The sequence below is a fragment of the Mobula hypostoma genome, chromosome 6, assembly GCF_963921235.1.
Source record: "Mobula hypostoma chromosome 6, sMobHyp1.1, whole genome shotgun sequence".
Lineage (NCBI taxonomy): Eukaryota > Metazoa > Chordata > Chondrichthyes > Myliobatiformes > Myliobatidae > Mobula > Mobula hypostoma.
In genome coordinates, this window is record NC_086102.1 from 101,982,930 (window position 1) to 102,002,673 (window position 19,744).

The 19,744-nt window shown below is 61.8% G+C and overlaps 1 protein-coding gene across 2 annotated transcripts in view; it reads left to right on the plus strand.

Annotated features, from left to right (window-relative positions):
* The window catches only part of eaf2 (ELL associated factor 2), a 95,185-nt gene continuing 75,441 nt past the window's right edge, over positions 1 to 19,744 (plus strand). For both annotated transcript variants that reach the window (XM_063049956.1, XM_063049957.1), the window contains exon 1: positions 1 to 157. In XM_063049956.1, the coding sequence (XP_062906026.1) occupies positions 55 to 157 (103 nt within the window). In that variant the 5' untranslated portion in view covers positions 1 to 54. The remainder of the gene's footprint in view (positions 158 to 19,744) is intronic.

The window sequence follows — 19,744 nt, forward strand, 5'->3', positions numbered from 1 at the left end:
TTGAGCGTTGGAGATAGGGTTGATGCTGACGCTGGGCGACGGGCTGCTTTGAGGATGAATGGAGGCGCTCTCCCTCAGTTCGACAACAAGGAGCACGTTTTAAAGTTGGGCGGCAGCTTTGACAAACAACCCAAGTGCGGCTTCCACACCATCCGGTGTAAGTGGTGGCGCTCGCACCCAAGGTTTAGGAAGTGTGAGGTGCCGGTGAATGGGGGGAGAAGGAGGCAAAGAGTGAGGATGGAATGGAATTACGAGGGAGAATGTAGGGGGACTGAGGAGCATGGAGCGGGGATTAAGAGGGAGAATGAGGTTAGTTGAGGGATTGACGAGGAGGATGGAAGTGGGTTTGGGATAAGGTTGGAGACCAATAGAGGATGAGGATGATAGGCGGTTTAGGATGGAGAGGGCAAAGAGGAGGGGGATGGAGGAGGCTGGAGGCGGGATGGAGGAGGACGCTAGAGTGGGGATGGAAAAGGACAACGGACGGCAGATTGAGGAGGAGGGGTGTACTGTGGAGAGGATTGGAGGATGGAGGGGGATTGACAGGAGGTTGAGGATGGAGAGGGCAAAGGACGAGGGGAATGTTGGAGATGTTGAGGAGGACGGATGGGGGACTGAGGAGGAGGACAGATGGGGGTCTGAGGAGGAGGACGGATGGGGGTCTGAGGAGGAGGATGGATGGATGGGGGACTGAGGAGGAGGACGACGGATGGGGGACTGAGGAGGATGGATGGGGGACAGAGAAGGAAGATGGATCGGGGTCTGAGGAGGAGGAGGGATCGGGGTCTGAGGAGGAGGAGGGATCGGGGTCTGAGGAGGAGGATGGATGGGGGCCAGAGGAGGAGGATGGATGGGGGACTGAGGAGGAGGGTGGATGGGGGTCTAAGGAGGATGGATGGATGTGGGACAGAGGTGGAGGACGGCTGGGATCTGAGGAGGAGGATGGATGGGGGACAGAGGTGGAGGACGGATGGGGTCGGAGGATGAGGGTATGAGGAGGCGGACGGATGGGGGTCTGAGGAGGAGGAGGGATGGATGGGGTCTGAGGAGGACAGATGTGGGACAGAGGTAGAGGACGGATGGGATCTGAGGAGGAGGACGGATGGGGGACAGAGGTGGAGGACGGATGGGGTCGGAGGATGAGGGTATGAGGAGGAGGGATGGATGGGGTCTGAGGAGGAGGAGGGATGGATGGGTGTCTGCGGATGATGGATGGGGGTCTGAGGAGGAGGTTGGATGGGGGTCTGAGGAGGAGGTTGGATGGGGTCTGAGGAGGAGGACGGATTGGGGTCTGAGGAGGAGGAGGGATGGGGTCTGAGGAGGAGGAGGGATGGGTGTCTGAGGAGGAGGAGGGATGGGGTCTGAGGAGGAGGAGGGATGGGTGTCTGAGGAGGAGGAGGGATGGGGTCTGAGGAGGAGGAGGGATGGGTGTCTGAGGAGGAGGAGGGATGGGGGTCTGAGGAGGAGGGATGGGTGTCTGAGGAGGAGGAGGGATGGGGTCTGAGGAGGAGGGATGGGTGTCTGAGGAGGAAGAGGGATGGGGTTTGAGGAGGTGGATGGATGGGTGTCTGAGGAGGAGGAGGGATGGGTGTCTGAGGAGGAGGACGGATGGATGGGTGTCTGCGGATGATGGATGGGGGTCTGAGGAGGAGGTTGGATGGGGGTCTGAGGAGGATGGAGGAGAATGGATGGGGGTCTGAGGATGAGGACAGATGGATGGATGGGGTCTGAGGAGGATGGATGGGGGTCTGAGGATGAGGACAGATGGATGGATGGGGTCTGAGGAGGATGGATGGGGGTCTGAGGAGGAGGAGGGATGGGGGTCTGAGGAGGAGGAGGGATGGGGGTCTGAGGAGGAGGAGGGATGGGGGTCTGAGGAGGAGGGATGGGGTTTGAGGAGGTGGATGGATGGGTGTCTGAGGAGGAGGAGGGATGGGTGTCTGAGGAGGAGGACGGATTGGGGTCTGAGGAGGAGGAGGGATGGGTGTCTGAGGAGGAGGAGGGATGGGTGTCTGAGGAGGAGGACGGATGGATGGGTGTCTGCGGATGATGGATGGGGGTCTGAGGAGGAGGTTGGATGGGGGTCTGAGGAGGATGGAGGAGAATGGATGGGGGTCTGAGGATGAGGACAGATGGACGGATGGGGGTCTGAGGAAGAGGATGGATGGGGTCTGAGGAGGAGGAGGGATGGGGGTCTGAGGAGGAGGATGGATGGGGGTCTGAGGAGGAGGACGGATTGGGGTCTGAGGAGGAGGACGGATGGGGGTCTGAGGATGAGGACAGATGGACGGATGGGGGTCTGAGGAAGAGGAGGGATGGGGGTCTGAGGAGGAGGACGGATGGGGGTCTGAGGAGGAGGATGGATGGGGGTCTGAGGAGGAGGAGGGATGGGGGTCTGAGGAGGAGGATGGATGGGGGTCTGAGGAGGAGGAGGGATGGGGGTCTGAGGAGGAGGGATGGGGTTTGAGGAGGTGGATGGATGGGTGTCTGAGGAGGAGGAGGGATGGGTGTCTGAGGAGGAGGATGGATGGGGGTCTGAGGAGGAACGGATGGATGGGGGTCTGAGGAGGATGGAGGAGAATGGATGGGGGTCTGAGGAGGAGGATGGATGGGGGTCTGAGGAGGATGGATGGGGGTCTGAGGAGGAGGAGGGATGGGGGTCTGAGGAGGAGGAGGGATGGGGGTCTGAGGAGGAGGAGGGATGGGGTTTGAGGAGGTGGATGGATGGGTGTCTGAGGAGGAGGAGGGATGGGTGTCTGAGGAGGAGGACGGATTGGGGTCTGAGGAGGAGGAGGGATGGGTGTCTGAGGAGGAGGAGGGATGGGTGTCTGAGGGGGAGGACGGATGGATGGGTGTCTGAGGAGGAGGACGGATGGGGGTCTGAGGAGGAGGTTGGATGGGGGTCTGAGGAGGATGGAGGAGAATGGATGGGGGTCTGAGGATGAGGACAGATGGACGGATGGGGGTCTGAGGAAGAGGATGGATGGGGTCTGAGGAGGAGGAGGGATGGGGGTCTGAGGAGGAGGATGGATGGGGGTCTGAGGAGGAGGACGGATTGGGGTCTGAGGAGGAGGACGGATGGGGGTCTGAGGAGGAGGTTGGATGGGGGTCTGAGGAGGATGATGGATGGGGGTCTGAGGATGAGGACAGATGGACGGATGGGGGTCTGAGGAAGAGGATGGATGGGGGTCTGAGGAGGAGGAGGGATGGGGGTCTGAGGAGGAGGATGGATGGGGGTCTGAGGAGGAGGACGGATGGGGGTCTGAGGAGGAGGATGGATGGGGGTCTGAGGAGGAGGAGGGATGGGGGTCTGAGGAGGAGCGATGGGGTTTGAGGAGGTGGAGGGATGGGTGTCTGAGGAGGAGGAGGGATGGGTGTCTGAGGAGGAGGACGGATGGATGGGTGTCTGCGGATGATGGATGGGGGTCTGAGGAGGAGGTTGGATGGGGGTCTGAGGAGGATGGAGGAGAATGGATGGGGGTCTGAGGATGAGGACAGATGGATGGATGGGGTCTGAGGAGGAGGATGGATGGGGGTCTGAGGAGGAGGAGGGATGGGGGTCTGAGGAGGAGGTGGGATGGGGGTCTGAGGAGGAGGAGGGATGGGGTCTGAGGAGGAGGAGGGATGGGTGTCTGAGGAGGAGGAGGGATGGGGTTTGAGGAGGTGGATGGATGGGTGTCTGAGGAGGAGGAGGGATGGGTGTCTGAGGAGGAGGAGGGATGGGTGTCTGAGGGGGAGGACGGATGGATGGGTGTCTGCGGATGATGGATGGGGGTCTGAGGAGGAGGTTGGATGGGGGTCTGAGGAGGATGGAGGAGAATGGATGGGGGTCTGAGGATGAGGACAGATGGACGGATGGGGGTCTGAGGAAGAGGATGGATGGGGTCTGAGGAGGAGGAGGGATGGGGTTCTGACGAGGATGGATGGGGGTCTGAGGAGGATGGATGGGGGTCTGAGGAGGAGGATGGATGGGGGTCCGAGGAGGACGGATTGGGGTCTGAGGAGGAGGACGGATTGGGGTCTGAGGAGGAGGACGGATGGGGGTCTGAGGAGGAGGATGGATGGGGGTCTGAGGAGGAGGATGAATGGATGGGGGTCTGAGGATGAGGACAGATGGACGGATGGGGGTCTGAGGAAGAGGATGGATGGGGTCTGAGGAGGAGGAGGGATGGGGGTCTGAGGAGGAGGATGGATGGGGGTCTGAGGAGGAGGACGGATGGGGGTCTGAGGAGGAGGATGGATGGGGGTCTGAGGAGGAGGATGGATGGGGGTCTGAGGAGGAGGACGGATTGGGGTCTGAGGAGGAGGACGGATTGGGGTCTGAGGAGGAGGATGGATGGGGGTCTGAGGAGGATGGAGGAGAATGGATGGGGGTCTGAGGATGAGGACAGATGGACGGATGGGGGTCTGAGGAGGAGGACGGATGGGGGTCTGAGGAGGAGGATGGATGGGGGTCTGAGGAGGAGGACGGATTGGGGTCTGAGGAGGAGGACGGATTGGGGTCTGAGGAGGAGGACGGATTGGGGTCTGAGGAGGAGGATGGATGGGGGCCAGAGGAGGAGGTGGATGGGGGACTGAGGAGGAGGAGGGTGGATGGGGGTCTGAGAGGAGGATGGATGGATGGGGGTCTGAGGAGGAGGATGGATGGGGTCTGAGGAGGAGGAGGGTGGATGGGGGACTGAGGAGGAGGGTGGATGGGGGACTGAGGAGGAGGACGGATGGGGGTCTGAGGAGGAGGATGGATTGGGGTCTGAGGAGGAGGTTGGATGGGGTCTGAGGAGGAGGACGGATTGGGGTCTGAGGAGGAGGACGGATGGGGGTCTGAGGAGGAGGATGGATGGGGGTCTGAGGAGGAGGAGGGTGGATGGGGGTCTGAGGAGGAGGGTGGATGGGGGTCTGAGGAGGAGGGTGGATGGGGGTCTGAGGAGGATCGATGGATGGGGGTCTGAGGAGGAGGACGGATGGGGGTCTGAGGAGGAGGACGGATGGGGGTCTGAGGGGAGGACGGATGGGGTCTGAGGAGGAGGACGGATGGGGGTCTGAGGACGGATGGGGTCGGAGGATGGGGGACTGAGGAGGAGGGGATGGATGGGGGTCTGAGGAGGAGGAGGAGGGGATGGATGGGGGTCTGAGGAGGAGGAGGTTGGATGGGGGTCTGAGGAGGAGGAGGTTGGATGGGGTCTGAGGAGGGATGGGGGTCTGAGGAGGATAGATGGGGGATGGAGGACGGGGGTCTGAGGAGGAAGAGGGATGGGTTTGAGGAGGAGAGGGATGGGGGTCTGGGGAGGACGGATGGATGGGTGTCTGGATGGATGGGGGTCTGAGGAGGAGGTTGGATGGGGTCTGAGGAGGAGAATGGATGGGGTTCTGAGGAGGATGGATGGGGGTCTGAGGAGGACAGATGGGGGACAGAAGTGGAGGACGGATGGGGTTCTGAGGTGGAGTACAGATGGGGTTCTGAGGTGGAGGAGGGATGGGGTTCTGAGGTGGAGGAGGGATGGGGTTCTGAGGTGGAGGAGGGATGGGGGTCTGAGGAGGAGGAGGGATGGGGGTCTGAGGAGGAGGACGGATGGGGGTCTGAGGAGGAGGATGGATGGGGGTCTGAGGAGGAGGAGGGATGGGGGTCTGAGGAGGAGGATGGATGGGGGTCTGAGGAGGAGGAGGGATGGGGGTCTGAGGAGGAGGGATGGGGTTTGAGGAGGTGGATGGATGGGGGTCTGAGGAGGAGGAGGGATGGGTGTCTGAGGAGGAGGAGGGATGGGTGTCTGAGGAGGAGGACGGATGGATGGGTGTCTGCGGATGATGGATGGGGGTCTGAGGAGGAGGTTGGATGGGGGTCTGAGGAGGATGGAGGAGAATGGATGGGGGTCTGAGGATGAGGACAGATGGACGGATGGGGGTCTGAGGATGAGGATGGATGGGTCTGAGGAGGAGGACAGATGGACGGATGGGGGTCTGAGGATGAGGATGGATGGGGTCTGAGGATGAGGACAGATGGACGGATGGGGGTCTGAGGAAGAGGATGGATGGGGTCTGAGGAGGAGGAGGGATGGGGTTCTGACGAGGATGGATGGGGGTCTGAGGAGGATGGATGGGGGTCTGAGGAGGAGGATGGATGGGGGTCTGAGGAGGAGGAGGGATGGGGGTCTGAGGAGGAGGGATGGGGTTTGAGGAGGTGGATGGATGGGGGTCTGAGGAGGAGGGATGGGTGTCTGAGGAGGAGGAGGGATGGGTGTCTGAGGAGGAGGACGGATGGATGGGTGTCTGCGGATGATGGATGGGGGTCTGAGGAGGAGGTTGGATGGGGTCTGAGGAGGAGGAGGGATGGGTGTCTGAGGAGGAGGAGGGATGGGTGTCTGAGGAGGAGGACGGATGGATGGGTGTCTGCGGATGATGGATGGGGGTCTGAGGAGGAGGTTGGATGGGGTCTGAGGAGGAGGAGGGATGGGTGTCTGAAGAGGAGGAGGGATGGGGTTTGAGGAGGTGGATGGATGGGTGTCTGAGGAGGAGGAGGGATGGGTGTCTGAGGAGGAAGAGGGATGGGGGTCTGAGGGGGAGGACGGATGGATGGGTGTCTGCGGATGATGGATGGGGGTCTGAGGAGGAGGTTGGATGGGGGTCTGAGGAGGATGGAGGAGAATGGATGGGGGTCTGAGGATGAGGACAGATGGACGGATGGGGGTCTGAGGAAGAGGATGGATGGGGTCTGAGGAGGAGGAGGGATGGGGTTCTGACGAGGATGGATGGGGGTCTGAGGAGGATGGATGGGGGTCTGAGGAGGAGGATGGATGGGGGTCTGAGGAGGACGGATTGGGGTCTGAGGAGGAGGACGGATTGGGGTCTGAGGAGGAGGACGGATTGGGGTCTGAGGAGGAGGATGGATGGGGGCCAGAGGAGGAGGATGGATGGGGGACTGAGGAGGAGGAGGGTGGATGGGGGACTGAGGAGGAGGGTGGATGGGGGTCTAAGGAGGATGGATGGATGTGGGACAGAGGTGGAGGACGGATGGGATCTGAGGAGGAGGACGGATGGGGTCGGAGGATGAGGGTATGAGGAGGCGGACGGATGGGGGTCTGAGGAGGAGGAGGGATGGATGGGGTTCTGAGGTGGAGGAGGGATGGGGTTCTGAGGTGGAGGAGGGATGGGGTTCTGAGGTGGAGGAGGGATGGGGTTCTGAGGAGGAGGAGGGATGGGGGTCTGAGGAGGAGGACGGATGGGGGTCTGAGGAGCAGGACGGATGGGGTTCTGAGGAGGAGGACAGATGGGGGTCTGAGGAGGAGGAGGGATGGGGTTTGAGGAGGAGGACGGATGGATGGATGGGGTCTGAGGAGGATGGATGGGGTTCTGAGGAGGAGGAGGGATGGGGGTCTGAGGAGGAGGAGGGATGGGGTTTGAGGAGGTGGATGGATGGGTGTCTGAGGAGGAGGAGGGATGGGTGTCTGAGGAGGAGGAGGGATGGGGGTCTGAGGAGGAGGAGGGATGGATGGGGGTCTGAGGAGGAGGTTGGATGGGGACTGAGGAGGAGGACGGATTGGGGTCTGAGGAGGAGGACGGATTGGGGTCTGAGGAGGAGGACGGATTGGGGTCTGAGGAGGAGGACGGATTGGGGTCTGAGGAGGAGGACGGATTGGGGTCTGAGGAGGAGGACGGATTGGGGTCTGAGGAGGAGGATGGATGGGGGCCAGAGGAGGAGGATGGATGGGGGACTGAGGAGGAGGGTGGATGGGGGACTGAGGAGGAGGGTGGATGGGGGTCTAAGGAGGATGGATGGATGTGGGACAGAGGTGGAGGACGGATGGGGTCGGAGGATGAGGGTATGAGGAGGAGGGATGGATGGGGTCTGAGGAGGAGGAGGGATGGATGGGTGTCTGCGGATGATGGATGGGGGTCTGAGGAGGAGGTTGGATGGGGTTCTGAGGAGGAGGTTGGATGGGGTCTGAGGAGGATGGATGGGGGTCTGAGGAGGAGGATGGATGGGTGTCTGAGGAGGAGGAGGGATGGGTGTCTGAGGAGGAGGAGGGATGGATGGGTGTCTGCGGATGATGGATGGGGGTCTGAGGAGGAGGTTGGATGGGGTTCTGAGGAGGAGGTTGGATGGGGTCTGAGGAGGATGGGGGTCTGAGGAGGATAGATGGGGGACAGGTGGAGGACGGATGGGCTCGGAGGATGAGGATGGATTGGGGTCTGAGGAGGGGGAGGGATGGGGTCTGAGGAGGAGGAGGGATGGATGGGGTCTGAGGAGGACAGATGGGGGACAGAAGTGGAGGACGGATGGGGTTCTGAGGTGGAGTACAGATGGGGTTCTGAGGTGGAGGAGGGATGGGGTTCTGAGGTGGAGGAGGGATGGGGTTCTGAGGTGGAGGAGGGATGGGGGTCTGAGGAGGAGGAGGGATGGGGGTCTGAGGAGGAGGACGGATGGGGTTCTGAGGTGGAGGAGGGATGGGGGTCTGAGGAGGAGGAGGGATGGGGGTCTGAGGAGGAGGATGGATGGGGGTCTGAGGAGGAGGAGGGATGGGTGTCTGAGGAGGAGGAGGGATGGGGGTCTGAGGAGGAGGATGGATGGGGTTTGAGGAGGTGGATGGATGGGTGTCTGAGGTGGAGGAGGGATGGGTGTCTGAGGAGGAGGAGGGATGGGTGTCTGAGGAGGAGGAGGGATGGGTGTCTGAGGAGGAGGAGGGATGGGTGGGTGTCTGCGGATGATGGATGGGGGTCTGAGGAGGAGGTTGGATGGGGGTCTGAGGAGGATGGAGGAGAATGGATGGGGGTCTGAGGATGAGGACAGATGGACGGATGGGGGTCTGAGGAAGAGGATGGATGGGGTCTGAGGAGGAGGAGGGATGGGGTTCTGACGAGGATGGATGGGGGTCTGAGGAGGATGGATGGGGGTCTGAGGAGGAGGATGGATGGGGGTCTGAGGAGGACGGATTGGGGTCTGAGGAGGAGGACGGATTGGGGTCTGAGGAGGAGGACGGATGGGGGTCTGAGGAGGATGGATGGGGGTCTGAGGAGGAGGATGGATGGGGGTCTGAGGAGGACGGATTGGGGTCTGAGGAGGAGGACGGATTGGGGTCTGAGGAGGAGGACGGATTGGGGTCTGAGGAGGAGGATGGATGGGGGCCAGAGGAGGAGGACGGATGGGGGACTGAGGAGGAGGAGGGTGGATGGGGGACTGAGGAGGAGGGTGGATGGGGGACTGAGGAGGATGGATGGGGGTCTGAGGAGGAGGATGGATTGGGGTCTGAGGAGGAGGACGGATTGGGGTCTGAGGAGGAGGACGGATTGGGGTCTGAGGAGGAGGACGGATGGGGGCCAGAGGAGGAGGATGGATGGGGGACTGAGGAGGAGGAGGGTGGATGGGGGACTGAGGAGGAGGGTGGATGGGGGACTGAGGAGGAGGGTGGATGGGGGTCTAAGGAGGATGGATGGATGTGGGACAGAGGTGGAGGACGGATGGGATCTGAGGAGGAGGACGGATGGGGGACAGAGGTGGAGGACGGATGGGGTCGGAGGATGAGGGTATGAGGAGGCGGACGGATGGGGGTCTGAGGAGGAGGAGGGATGGATGGGGTCTGAGGAGGACAGATGGGGGACAGAAGTGGAGGACGGATGGGGTTCTGAGGTGGAGTACAGATGGGGTTCTGAGGTGGAGGAGGGATGGGGTTCTGAGGTGGAGGAGGGATGGGGGTCTGAGGAGGAGGAGGGATGGGTGTCTGAGGAGGAGGAGGGATGGGGGTCTGAGGAGGAGGAGGGATGGGGGTCTGAGGAGGAGGAGGGATGGGGGTCTGAGGAGGAGGACGGATGGATGGGGGTCTGAGGAGGAGGAGGGATGGGGGTCTGAGGAGGAGGGATGGGGTTTGAGGAGGTGGATGGATGGGTGTCTGAGGAGGAGGAGGGATGGGTGTCTGAGGAGGAGGAGGGATGGGTGTCTGAGGAGGAGGACGGATGGATGGGTGTCTGCGGATGATGGATGGGGGTCTGAGGAGGAGGTTGGATGGGGGTCGGAGGAGGAGGACAGATGGATGGATGGGGTCTGAGGAGGATGGATGGGGGTCTGAGGAGGAGGAGGGATGGGGGTCTGAGGAGGAGGAGGGATGGGGGTCTGAGGAGGAGGATGGATGGGGGTCTGAGGAGGAGGAGGGATGGGGGTCTGAGGAGGAGGGATGGGGTTTGAGGAGGTGGATGGATGGGTGTCTGAGGAGGAGGAGGGATGGGTGTCTGAGGAGGAGGAGGGATGGGTGTCTGAGGGGGAGGACGGATGGATGGGTGTCTGAGGAGGAGGAGGGATGGGTGTCTGCGGATGATGGATGGGGGTCTGAGGAGGAGGTTGGATGGGGGTCTGAGGAGGATGGAGGAGAATGGATGGGGGTCTGAGGATGAGGACAGATGGACGGATGGGGGTCTGAGGAAGAGGATGGATGGGGTCTGAGGAGGAGGAGGGATGGGGGTCTGAGGAGGAGGATGGATGGGTGTCTGAGGAGGAGGACGGATGGGGGTCTGAGGAGGAGGACGGATGGATGGGGGTCTGAGGAGGATGATGGATGGGGGTCTGAGGAGGAGGACGGATGGGGGTCTGAGGAGGAGGACGGATGGATGGGGGTCTGAGGAGGAGGACGGATGGGGGTCTGAGGAGGAGGACGGATGGATGGGGGTCTGAGGAGGAGGACGGATGGGGGTCTGAGGAGGATGATGGATGGGGGTCTGAGGAGGAGGTTGGATGGGGGTCTGAGGAGGATGGAGGAGAATGGATGGGGGTCTGAGGATGAGGACAGATGGACGGATGGGGGTCTGAGGAAGAGGATGGATGGGGTCTGAGGAGGAGGAGGGATGGGGTTCTGACGAGGATGGATGGGGGTCTGAGGAGGATGGATGGGGGTCTGAGGAGGAGGATGGATTGGGGTCTGAGGAGGAGGACGGATTGGGGTCTGAGGAGGAGGACGGATTGGGGTCTGAGGAGGAGGACGGATTGGGGTCTGAGGAGGAGGATGGATGGGGGACTGAGGAGGAGGAGGGTGGATGGGGGACTGAGGAGGAGGAGGGTGGATGGGGGACTGAGGAGGAGGGTGGATGGGGGTCTAAGGAGGATGGATGGATGTGGGACAGAGGTGGAGGACGGATGGGGTCGGAGGATGAGGGTATGAGGAGGCGGACGGATGGGGGTCTGAGGAGGAGGAGGGATGGATGGGATCTGAGGAGGAGGGATGGGGTTCTGAGGTGGAGGAGGGATGGGGTTCTGAGGAGGAGGAGGGATGGGGGTCTGAGGAGGAGGACGGATGGGGGTCTGAGGAGCAGGACGGATGGGGTTCTGTGGAGCAGGACGGATGGGGTTCTGAGGAGGAGGACAGATGGGGGTCTGAGGAGGAGGAGGGATGGGGTTTGAGGAGGAGGACGGATGGATGGATGGGGTCTGAGGAGGAGGAGGGATGGGGTTCTGAGGAGGAGGAGGGATGGGGGTCTGAGGAGCAGGACGGATGGGGGTCTGAGGAGCAGGACGGATGGGGTTCTGAGGAGGAGGAGGGATGGGGTTTGAGGAGGAGGACGGATGGATGGATGGGGTCTGAGGAGGAGGAGGGATGGGGGTCTGAGGAGGAGGAGGGATGGGGGTCTGAGGAGGAGGGATGGGTGACTGAGGAGGAGGCCTGATGGATGGATGGGGGTCTGAGGAGGAGGAGGACGGATGGGGGTCTGAGGAGGAGGAGGAGGGATGGGGGTCTGAGGAGAAGGAAGGATGGGGGTCTGAGGAGGAGGCCTGATGGACGGATGGGGGTCAGAGGATGAGGACGGATGGGGGTCGGAGGATGAGGACGGATGGGGTCTGAGGGGGAGGATGGATGGGGGTCTGAGGAGGAGGAGGATTGGGGGTCTGAGGAGGAGGAGGGATGGGGTTCTGAGGAGGAGGACAGATGGATGAATGGGGTCTGAGGAGGAGGGATGGGTGTCTGAGGAGGAAGAGGGATGGGGTTTGAGGAGGTGGATGGATGGGTGTCTGAGGAGGAGGAGGGATGGGTGTCTGAGGAGGAGGAGGGATGGGTGTCTGAGGAGGAGGAGGGATGGGTGTCTGAGGAGGAGGAGGGATGGGTGTCTGAGGAGGAGGACGGATGGATGGGTGTCTGCGGATGATGGATGGGGGTCTGAGGAGGAGGTTGGATGGGGGTCTGAGGAGGATGGAGGAGAATGGATGGGGGTCTGAGGATGAGGACAGATGGACGGATGGGGGTCTGAGGATGAGGATGGATGGGGTCTGAGGAGGAGGACAGATGGACGGATGGGGGTCTGAGGAGGAGGAGGGATGGGGTTTGAGGAGGAAGAGGGATGGGGGTCTGAGGGGGAGGACGGATGGATGGGTGTCTGCGGATGATGGATGGGTGTCTGCGGATGATGGATGGGGGTCTGAGGAGGAGGTTGGATGGGGGTCTGAGGAGGATGGAGGAGAATGGATGGGGGTCTGAGGATGAGGACAGATGGACGGATGGGGGTCTGAGGAAGAGGATGGATGGGGTCTGAGGAGGAGGAGGGATGGGGTTCTGACGAGGATGGATGGGGGTCTGAGGAGGATGGATGGGGGTCTGAGGAGGAGGATGGATGGGGGTCTGAGGAGGATGGATGGGGGTCTGAGGAGGAGGACGGATTGGGGTCTGAGGAGGAGGACGGATGGGGGTCTGAGGAGGAGGACGGATGGGGGTCTGAGGAGGATGGATGGGGGTCTGAGGAGGACGGATTGGGGTCTGAGGAGGAGGACGGATTGGGGTCTGAGGAGGGGGAGGGATGGGTGTCTGAGCAGGAGGATGGATGGGGGTCTGAGGTGGAGGAGGGATGGGGGTCTGAGGTGGAGGAGGGATGGGGGTCTGAGGAGGAGGAGGGATGGGTGTCTGAGGAGGGGGAGGGATGGGTGTCTGAGGAGGAGGATGGATGGGGGTCGGAGGAGGAGGAGGGATGGGGGTCTGAGGAGGAGGATGGATGGGGGTCTGAGGAGGAGGATGGATGGGGGTCTGAGGAGGAGGAGGGATGGGGGTCTGAGGAGGAGGAGGGATGGGGGTCTGAGGAGGAGGATGGATGGGGGTCTGAGGAGGAGGAGGGATGGGGGTCTGAGGAGGAGGGATGGGGTTTGAGGAGGTGGATGGATGGGGGTCTGAGGAGGAGGGATGGGTGTCTGAGGAGGAGGAGGGATGGGTGTCTGAGGAGGAGGACGGATGGATGGGTGTCTGCGGATGATGGATGGGGGTCTGAGGAGGAGGTTGGATGGGGGTCTGAGGAGGAGGATGGATGGGGTTTGAGGAGGTGGATGGATGGGTGTCTGAGGTGGAGGAGGGATGGGTGTCTGAGGAGGAGGAGGGATGGGTGTCTGAGGAGGAAGAGGGATGGGGGTCTGAGGGGGAGGACGGATGGATGGGTGTCTGCGGATGATGGATGGGGGTCTGAGGAGGAGGTTGGATGGGGGTCTGAGGAGGATGGAGGAGAATGGATGGGGGTCTGAGGATGAGGACAGATGGACGGATGGGGGTCTGAGGAAGAGGATGGATGGGGTCTGAGGAGGAGGAGGGATGGGGTTCTGACGAGGATGGATGGGGGTCTGAGGAGGATGGATGGGGGTCTGAGGAGGAGGATGGATGGGGGTCTGAGGAGGATGGATGGGGGTCTGAGGAGGAGGATGGATGGGGGTCTGAGGAGGACGGATGGGGGTCTGAGGAGGACGGATTGGGGTCTGAGGAGGATGGATGGGGGTCTGAGGAGGAGGATGGATGGGGGTCTGAGGAGGACGGATTGGGGTCTGAGGAGGACGGATTGGGGTCTGAGGAGGAGGATGGATGGGGGACTGAGGAGGAGGAGGGTGGATGGGGGACTGAGGAGGAGGAGGGTGGATGGGGGACTGAGGAGGAGGGTGGATGGGGGTCTAAGGAGGATGGATGGATGTGGGACAGAGGTGGAGGACGGATGGGATCTGAGGAGGAGGACGGATGGGGTCGGAGGATGAGGGTATGAGGAGGCGGACGGATGGGGGTCTGAGGAGGAGGAGGGATGGATGGGGTTCTGAGGTGGAGGAGGGATGGGGTTCTGAGGTGGAGGAGGGATGGGGTTCTGAGGTGGAGGAGGGATGGGGTTCTGAGGAGGAGGAGGGATGGGGGTCTGAGGAGGAGGACGGATGGGGTTCTGAGGAGGAGGACAGATGGGGTTTGAGGAGGAGGACGGATGGATGGATGGGGTCTGAGGAGGAGGAGGGATGGGTGTCTGAGGAGGAGGAGGGATGGGGGTCTGAGGAGGAGGGATGGGTGACTGAGGAGGAGGCCTGATGGATGGATGGGGTCTGAGGAGGATGGATGGGGGTCGGAGGAGGAGGAGGAGGGATGGGGTCTGAGGGGGAGGATGGATGGGGGTCTGAGGAGGAGGACGGATGGGGTCTGAGGAGGAGGAGGATTGGGGGTCTGAGGAGGAGGAGGGATGGGTGTCTGAGGAGGAGGAGGGATGGGTGTCTGAGGGGGAGGATGGATGGGGGTCTGAGGAGGAGGACGGATGGGGTCTGAGGAGGAGGAGGATTGGGGGTCTGAGGAGGTGGATGGATGGGTGTCTGAGGAGGAGGAGGGATGGGTGTCTGAGGAGGAGGAGGGATGGGTGTCTGAGGGGGAGGACGGATGGATGGGTGTCTGCGGATGATGGATGGGGGTCTGAGGAGGAGGTTGGATGGGGGTCTGAGGAGGAGGTTGGATGGGGTCTGAGGAGGATGGATGGGGGTCTGAGGAGGATGGATGGGTGTCTGCGGATGATGGATGGGGGTCTGAGGAGGAGGTTGGATGGGGGTCTGAGGAGGAGGTTGGATGGGGTCTGAGGAGGAGAATGGATGGGGTTCTGAGGAGGATGGAGGAGAATGGATGGGGGTCTGAGGAGGATGGATGGGGGTCTGAGGAGGATAGATGGGGGACAGGTGGAGGACGGATGGGCTCGGAGGATGAGGATGGATTGGGGTCTGAGGAGGGGGAGGGATGGGGGTCTGAGGAGGAGGAGGAGGGATGGGGGTCTGAGGAGGAGGATGGATGGGGGCCAGAGGAGGAGGGTGGATGGATGTGGGACAGAGGTGGAGGACAGATGGGATCTGAGGAGGAGGATGTATGGATGGTGTCTGAGGTGGAGGACGGATGGGGGACAGAGGTGGAGGATGGATGGGGGTCTGAGGAGGAGGAGGGATGGGGTCTGAGAAGGAGGAGGGATGGATGGATGGAGTCTGAGGAGGATGGATGGGGGTCTGAGGAGGAGGATGGATGGGGGTCTGAGGAGGAGGATGGATGGAGGTCTGAGGATGAGGACAGATAGACGGATGGGGGTCTGAGGAGGAGGATGGATGGGGGTTTGAGGAGGATGGAGGAGGATGGATGGGGGTCTGTGGAGGAGGATGGAGGAGGACGTATGGGGCTCTGAGGAGGAGGACGTATGGGGCTCTGAGGAGGAGGACGTATGGAGGTCTGAGGAGGAGAACGGATGGACGGATGGGGGTCCGAGGAGGAGGAGGGATGGGGCTCTGTGGAGGATGGATGGATGGGGGTCTGTGGAGGATGGAGGGATGGGGGTCTGAGGATGAGGATGGATGGGGATTGAAGATGAGGATGGATGGGGGTCTGAGGAGGAGATGGAGTCTAGGAGGAGGATAGAGCAGGGGTTGTGGAGGAGGATGGGGGATTGATGAGGAAGGGATGGAGAGGGAATGGAGGATGGAGGGGGCAATTCAGGAAGAAGGGGTAGAGAATGGGAGATGGAGGAAGGGGAGATGGGAGAAGGGGAGATGGAGGAAGAGGATGGAGGGGAGATGGGTATTGAGGAGGAGGCCAGAGGGGAGGCGGAGGTAGAGGTGGCCAGAAAGGAGACAGAGGAGGGGGAGGAGGTCGGAGGGGAGATGGAGGAGGATGGAGGGGAGACGGAAGAGGAGGATGGAGGGGAGAAGGAGGATGGGGGAGGGATCGGAGGGGAGACCGAGGAGGAGGATGGAGGGGAGACAGAGGAGGAGGGGAATGGAGGGGAGACGGAGGAGGAGGATGGAGGGGAGATGGAGAAGGAGGAGGAGAACGGAGGAGGAGGAGGTCAGAGGGGGAGACGGAGGAGGGGGATGGGTGGAGACATGGAGGAAGGGGATGGGGAGACGTAGACAGAGGAGGACGGAGGGGAGACAGATGGAGGAGCAGAATGGAGAGACTGAGGTGGAGGTAAAGCAGGACAGTTGAGGATGTGGACAAAGGGGAGACAGTGGGATGGGGAACGGAGTGGAGACGGTTAAGGAGGGGAGACGGTGGAGGAGGGGGACAGAGGGGAGAAGGTGGAGGAGGACAGGGGAGATGGAAATGAAGGAGGAGGACGACAGAGGGGAGACGGAGACTGAGGAGGGGAATGGAGAGACTGAAGTGGAGGTAAAGCAAGACGGATGAGAGGGAGGACGGAGGGGAGACGGTGGAGGAGGGGGACGGAGGGGAGTTGGAAATGGAGGAGGAGAGGGATGGAGGGGAGATGGGGAGGAGGATGGAGGGGAGACGGTGGAGGAGGGGGATGGAGGGGAGATGGAAATGGAGGAGGAGGGGGATGGAGGGTAGATGGAAATGGAGGAGGTGAGGGATGGAGGGGAGATGGAAATGGAGGAAGTGAGGGATGGAGGGGAGATGGTGGAGGAGGAGGACGGAGGGGAGACAGTGGAGGAGGGGGACAGAGGAGAGATGGAAATGCAGGAGGAGAGGGATGGAGGGGAGATGGTGGAGGAGGAGGATGGAGGGGAGATGGTGGAGGAGGAGGATGGAGGGGAGACGGTGGAGGAGGGGGACGGAGAGGAGTCGGAGGAGGGAGACGGAGGAGGGGGACGGAGGGGAGATGGAGGAAGAGGACGGAGGGGAGACGGTGGAGGAGGGGGACGGAGGGGAGACGGTGGAGGAGGGGGACGGAGGCGAGACAGTGGAGGAGGATGGAGGGGAGATGGAGGGGAGACGGAAATGGAGGAGGACAGGGGGTCGGAGACGGTGGAGGATGGAGGGGCGATGCAGACGGTGGAGGAGGACGGAGGAGAGATGGAGACGGTGGAGGAGGACGGAGGGGCGATGGAGACGGTGGAGGAGGACGGAGGTGGTGGGAGGCAGTGGAGGAGGACGGAGGGCGTTGGAGACAGAGGAGGAAGACAGAAGGAGATGGAGACGGTGGAGGAGGACGGAGGGGCAATGCAGACAGTGGAGGAGGACGGAGGGTGGATGGAGATGGAGGAGGAGGACGGAGGGTGGATGGAGATGGAGGAGGAGGACGGAGGGTGGATAGAGACGGAGGAAGAGGACGGAGGGTGGATAAAGACGGAGGAGGAGGACGGAGGGGGTCGGAGACGGTGGAGGAGGACGGAGGGGAGATGGAGACGGTGGAGGAGGACGGAGGGTGGATGGAGATGGAGGAGGAGGACGGAGGGTGGATAGAGACGGAGGAAGAGGACGGAGGGTGGATAAAGACGGTGGAGGAGGACGGAGGAGAGATGGAGACGGAGGAGGAGGACAGAAGGAGATGGAGACGGTGGAGGAGGACGGAGGGTGGATGGAGATGGAGGAGGAGGACGGAGGGTGGATAGAGACGGAGGAAGAGGACAGAGGGTGGATAAAGACGGTGGAGGAGGACGGAAGGGGATGGAGACGGAGGAGGACGGAGGGGGTCGGAGACGGTGGAGGAGCACGGAGGGAGGTTGGAGACGGTGGAGGAGGACGGAGGGCGTTGGAGACGGAGGAGGAGGACAGAAGGAGATGGAGACGGTGGAGGAGGATGGAGATGGAGACGGAGGAGGGGGACGGAAGGGGGATGGAGACGGAGGAGGGGGACGGTGGGGTGATGGAGACGATGGAGGGGGGATGGAGACGGAGGAGGAGGACGGAGGGGAGATGGAAACGGTGGAGGAGGACGGAGGGGGTTGTAGACAGTGGAGGAGGACGGAAGGGGTCGGAGACGGTGGAGGAGGATGGACGGGGTCGGAGATGGTGGAGGAGGACGGAGGGGGATGGAGACGGTGGAGGAGGACGGAGCGGGATGGAAATGGTGGAGGAGGACGGAGGGGGTCGGAGACAGGAGGAGGACGGAGGGGGGATGAAGATGGTGGAGGAGGACGGAGGTGGTGGGAGGTAGTGGAGGAGGACAGTGGGGAAATGGAGACGGTGGAGGAGGATGGAGGGAGATGGAGACGGTGGAAGAGGACGGAGGGGGATGGAGACGGTGGAGGAGGACGGAGGGGAGATGGAGACGGTGGAGGATGACGGAGGGGGTTGGAGACGGTGGAGGAGGACGGAGGTGGTTGGAGACTGTGTAGGAGGACGGTGGGGAGATGGAGACGTTGGAGGCGGACGGAGGGGTTCGGAGACAGTGGAGGAGGACGGTGGGGAGATGGAGACGTTGGAGGCGGTCGGAGACAGTGGAGGAGGACAGAGGGGAGGTGGAGGAGGACGGAGGGGAGATGGAGACGGTGGAGGAGGACGGAGGGGAGATGGAGACGGTGGAGGAGGACGGAGGGGGTCGGAGACGGTGGAGGAGGACGGAGGGGAGATGGAGATGGTGGAGCAGGAGGGAGGGGAGATGGAGTCGGTGGAGGAGGGCGGAGGGTGATGGAGACGGAGGAGGAGGACAGTGGTGGTTGGAGACGGAGGGGGAGACGGTGGAGGAGGACGGGGGGGATGGAGACGGTGGAGTAGGACGGAGGGGGATGGAGACGGTGGAGGAGGATGGAGGGGGTCGGAGACGGAGGGGGGATGGAGACGGAGGAAGACGGAGGCGGTTGGAGACGGTGGAGGAGGACGGAGGGGAGATGGAGAAGGTGGAGGCAGACGCAGATGGTTGGAGACGAAGTAGGAGGACGGAGGGTGGGATGGAGACAGAGGAGGTGGACAAAGGGGGTTGGAGACGGTGGAGGAAGACAGAGGGGGTCGGAGACAGTGGAGGAGGACCTAGGGGAGATGGAGACGGTGGAGGAGGACGGAGGGGGATGGAGACGGTGGAGGAGGACGTAGGGGGTCGGAGACGGTGGAGGAGAGTTGATGGATGGAGTTGGAGGAAGTGGAAGGTGTGGATGGAGATGGAGTAGGGACAGAGATGGAGGACAAGGAGGGAAGGGAGATCAAGGAGAAAGAGCATGGTGTGGAGATGAGGGTGTAGGAGGAATGGAAGGTAGAGATGCAGATACAGAACGGGAGATGGATGCGGAAATAACAGGTGAGTTGGAGATGGGGTAGGAAGGAGGGCAATGAAGTTTGAGGAGGAGGAAGGGGATTTTAAGATGGAGGAGGAAGGAGGGGAGTTGGAGATCGAGGAAGGCGATGGTGGGGAGATGGAAGTGGAGGAGGAGGGAGATGGTGAGATGGAGATGTTTGAGGTGGAGGAAGGAGTAGAGATGGAGGAGGAGGTAGGAAGGGAGATGGAACTGGAGGAGGATGGTGTGGTGGAGGGGCAGAATGGGAAAATCTTTCAAGCTACAGTGAAATACTTTGTTTTGTAGGCCTGCTTTTTTATCAAATCTGTGTATTGAGATCATACAGGGGAGGTGGTAAGAGCATGGGTGTGAGTGGATGAGAGTGATGGGGTGAAGTGATAGGGAGGGTAGGTGTGAATGTGGTTTTGGGGAGGTATGGATAGGAGTTGACAGTTAGTTGGTAGAGAACATGGGTAAGGGGAAATTTGGAAGGGCAGGAGAAGAATGTGTGTTGGATTTTGCCTGCGTTTGGGTGATTTGGTAAGTAAAGAAATATATATTTGCTTGTTGCTTTTT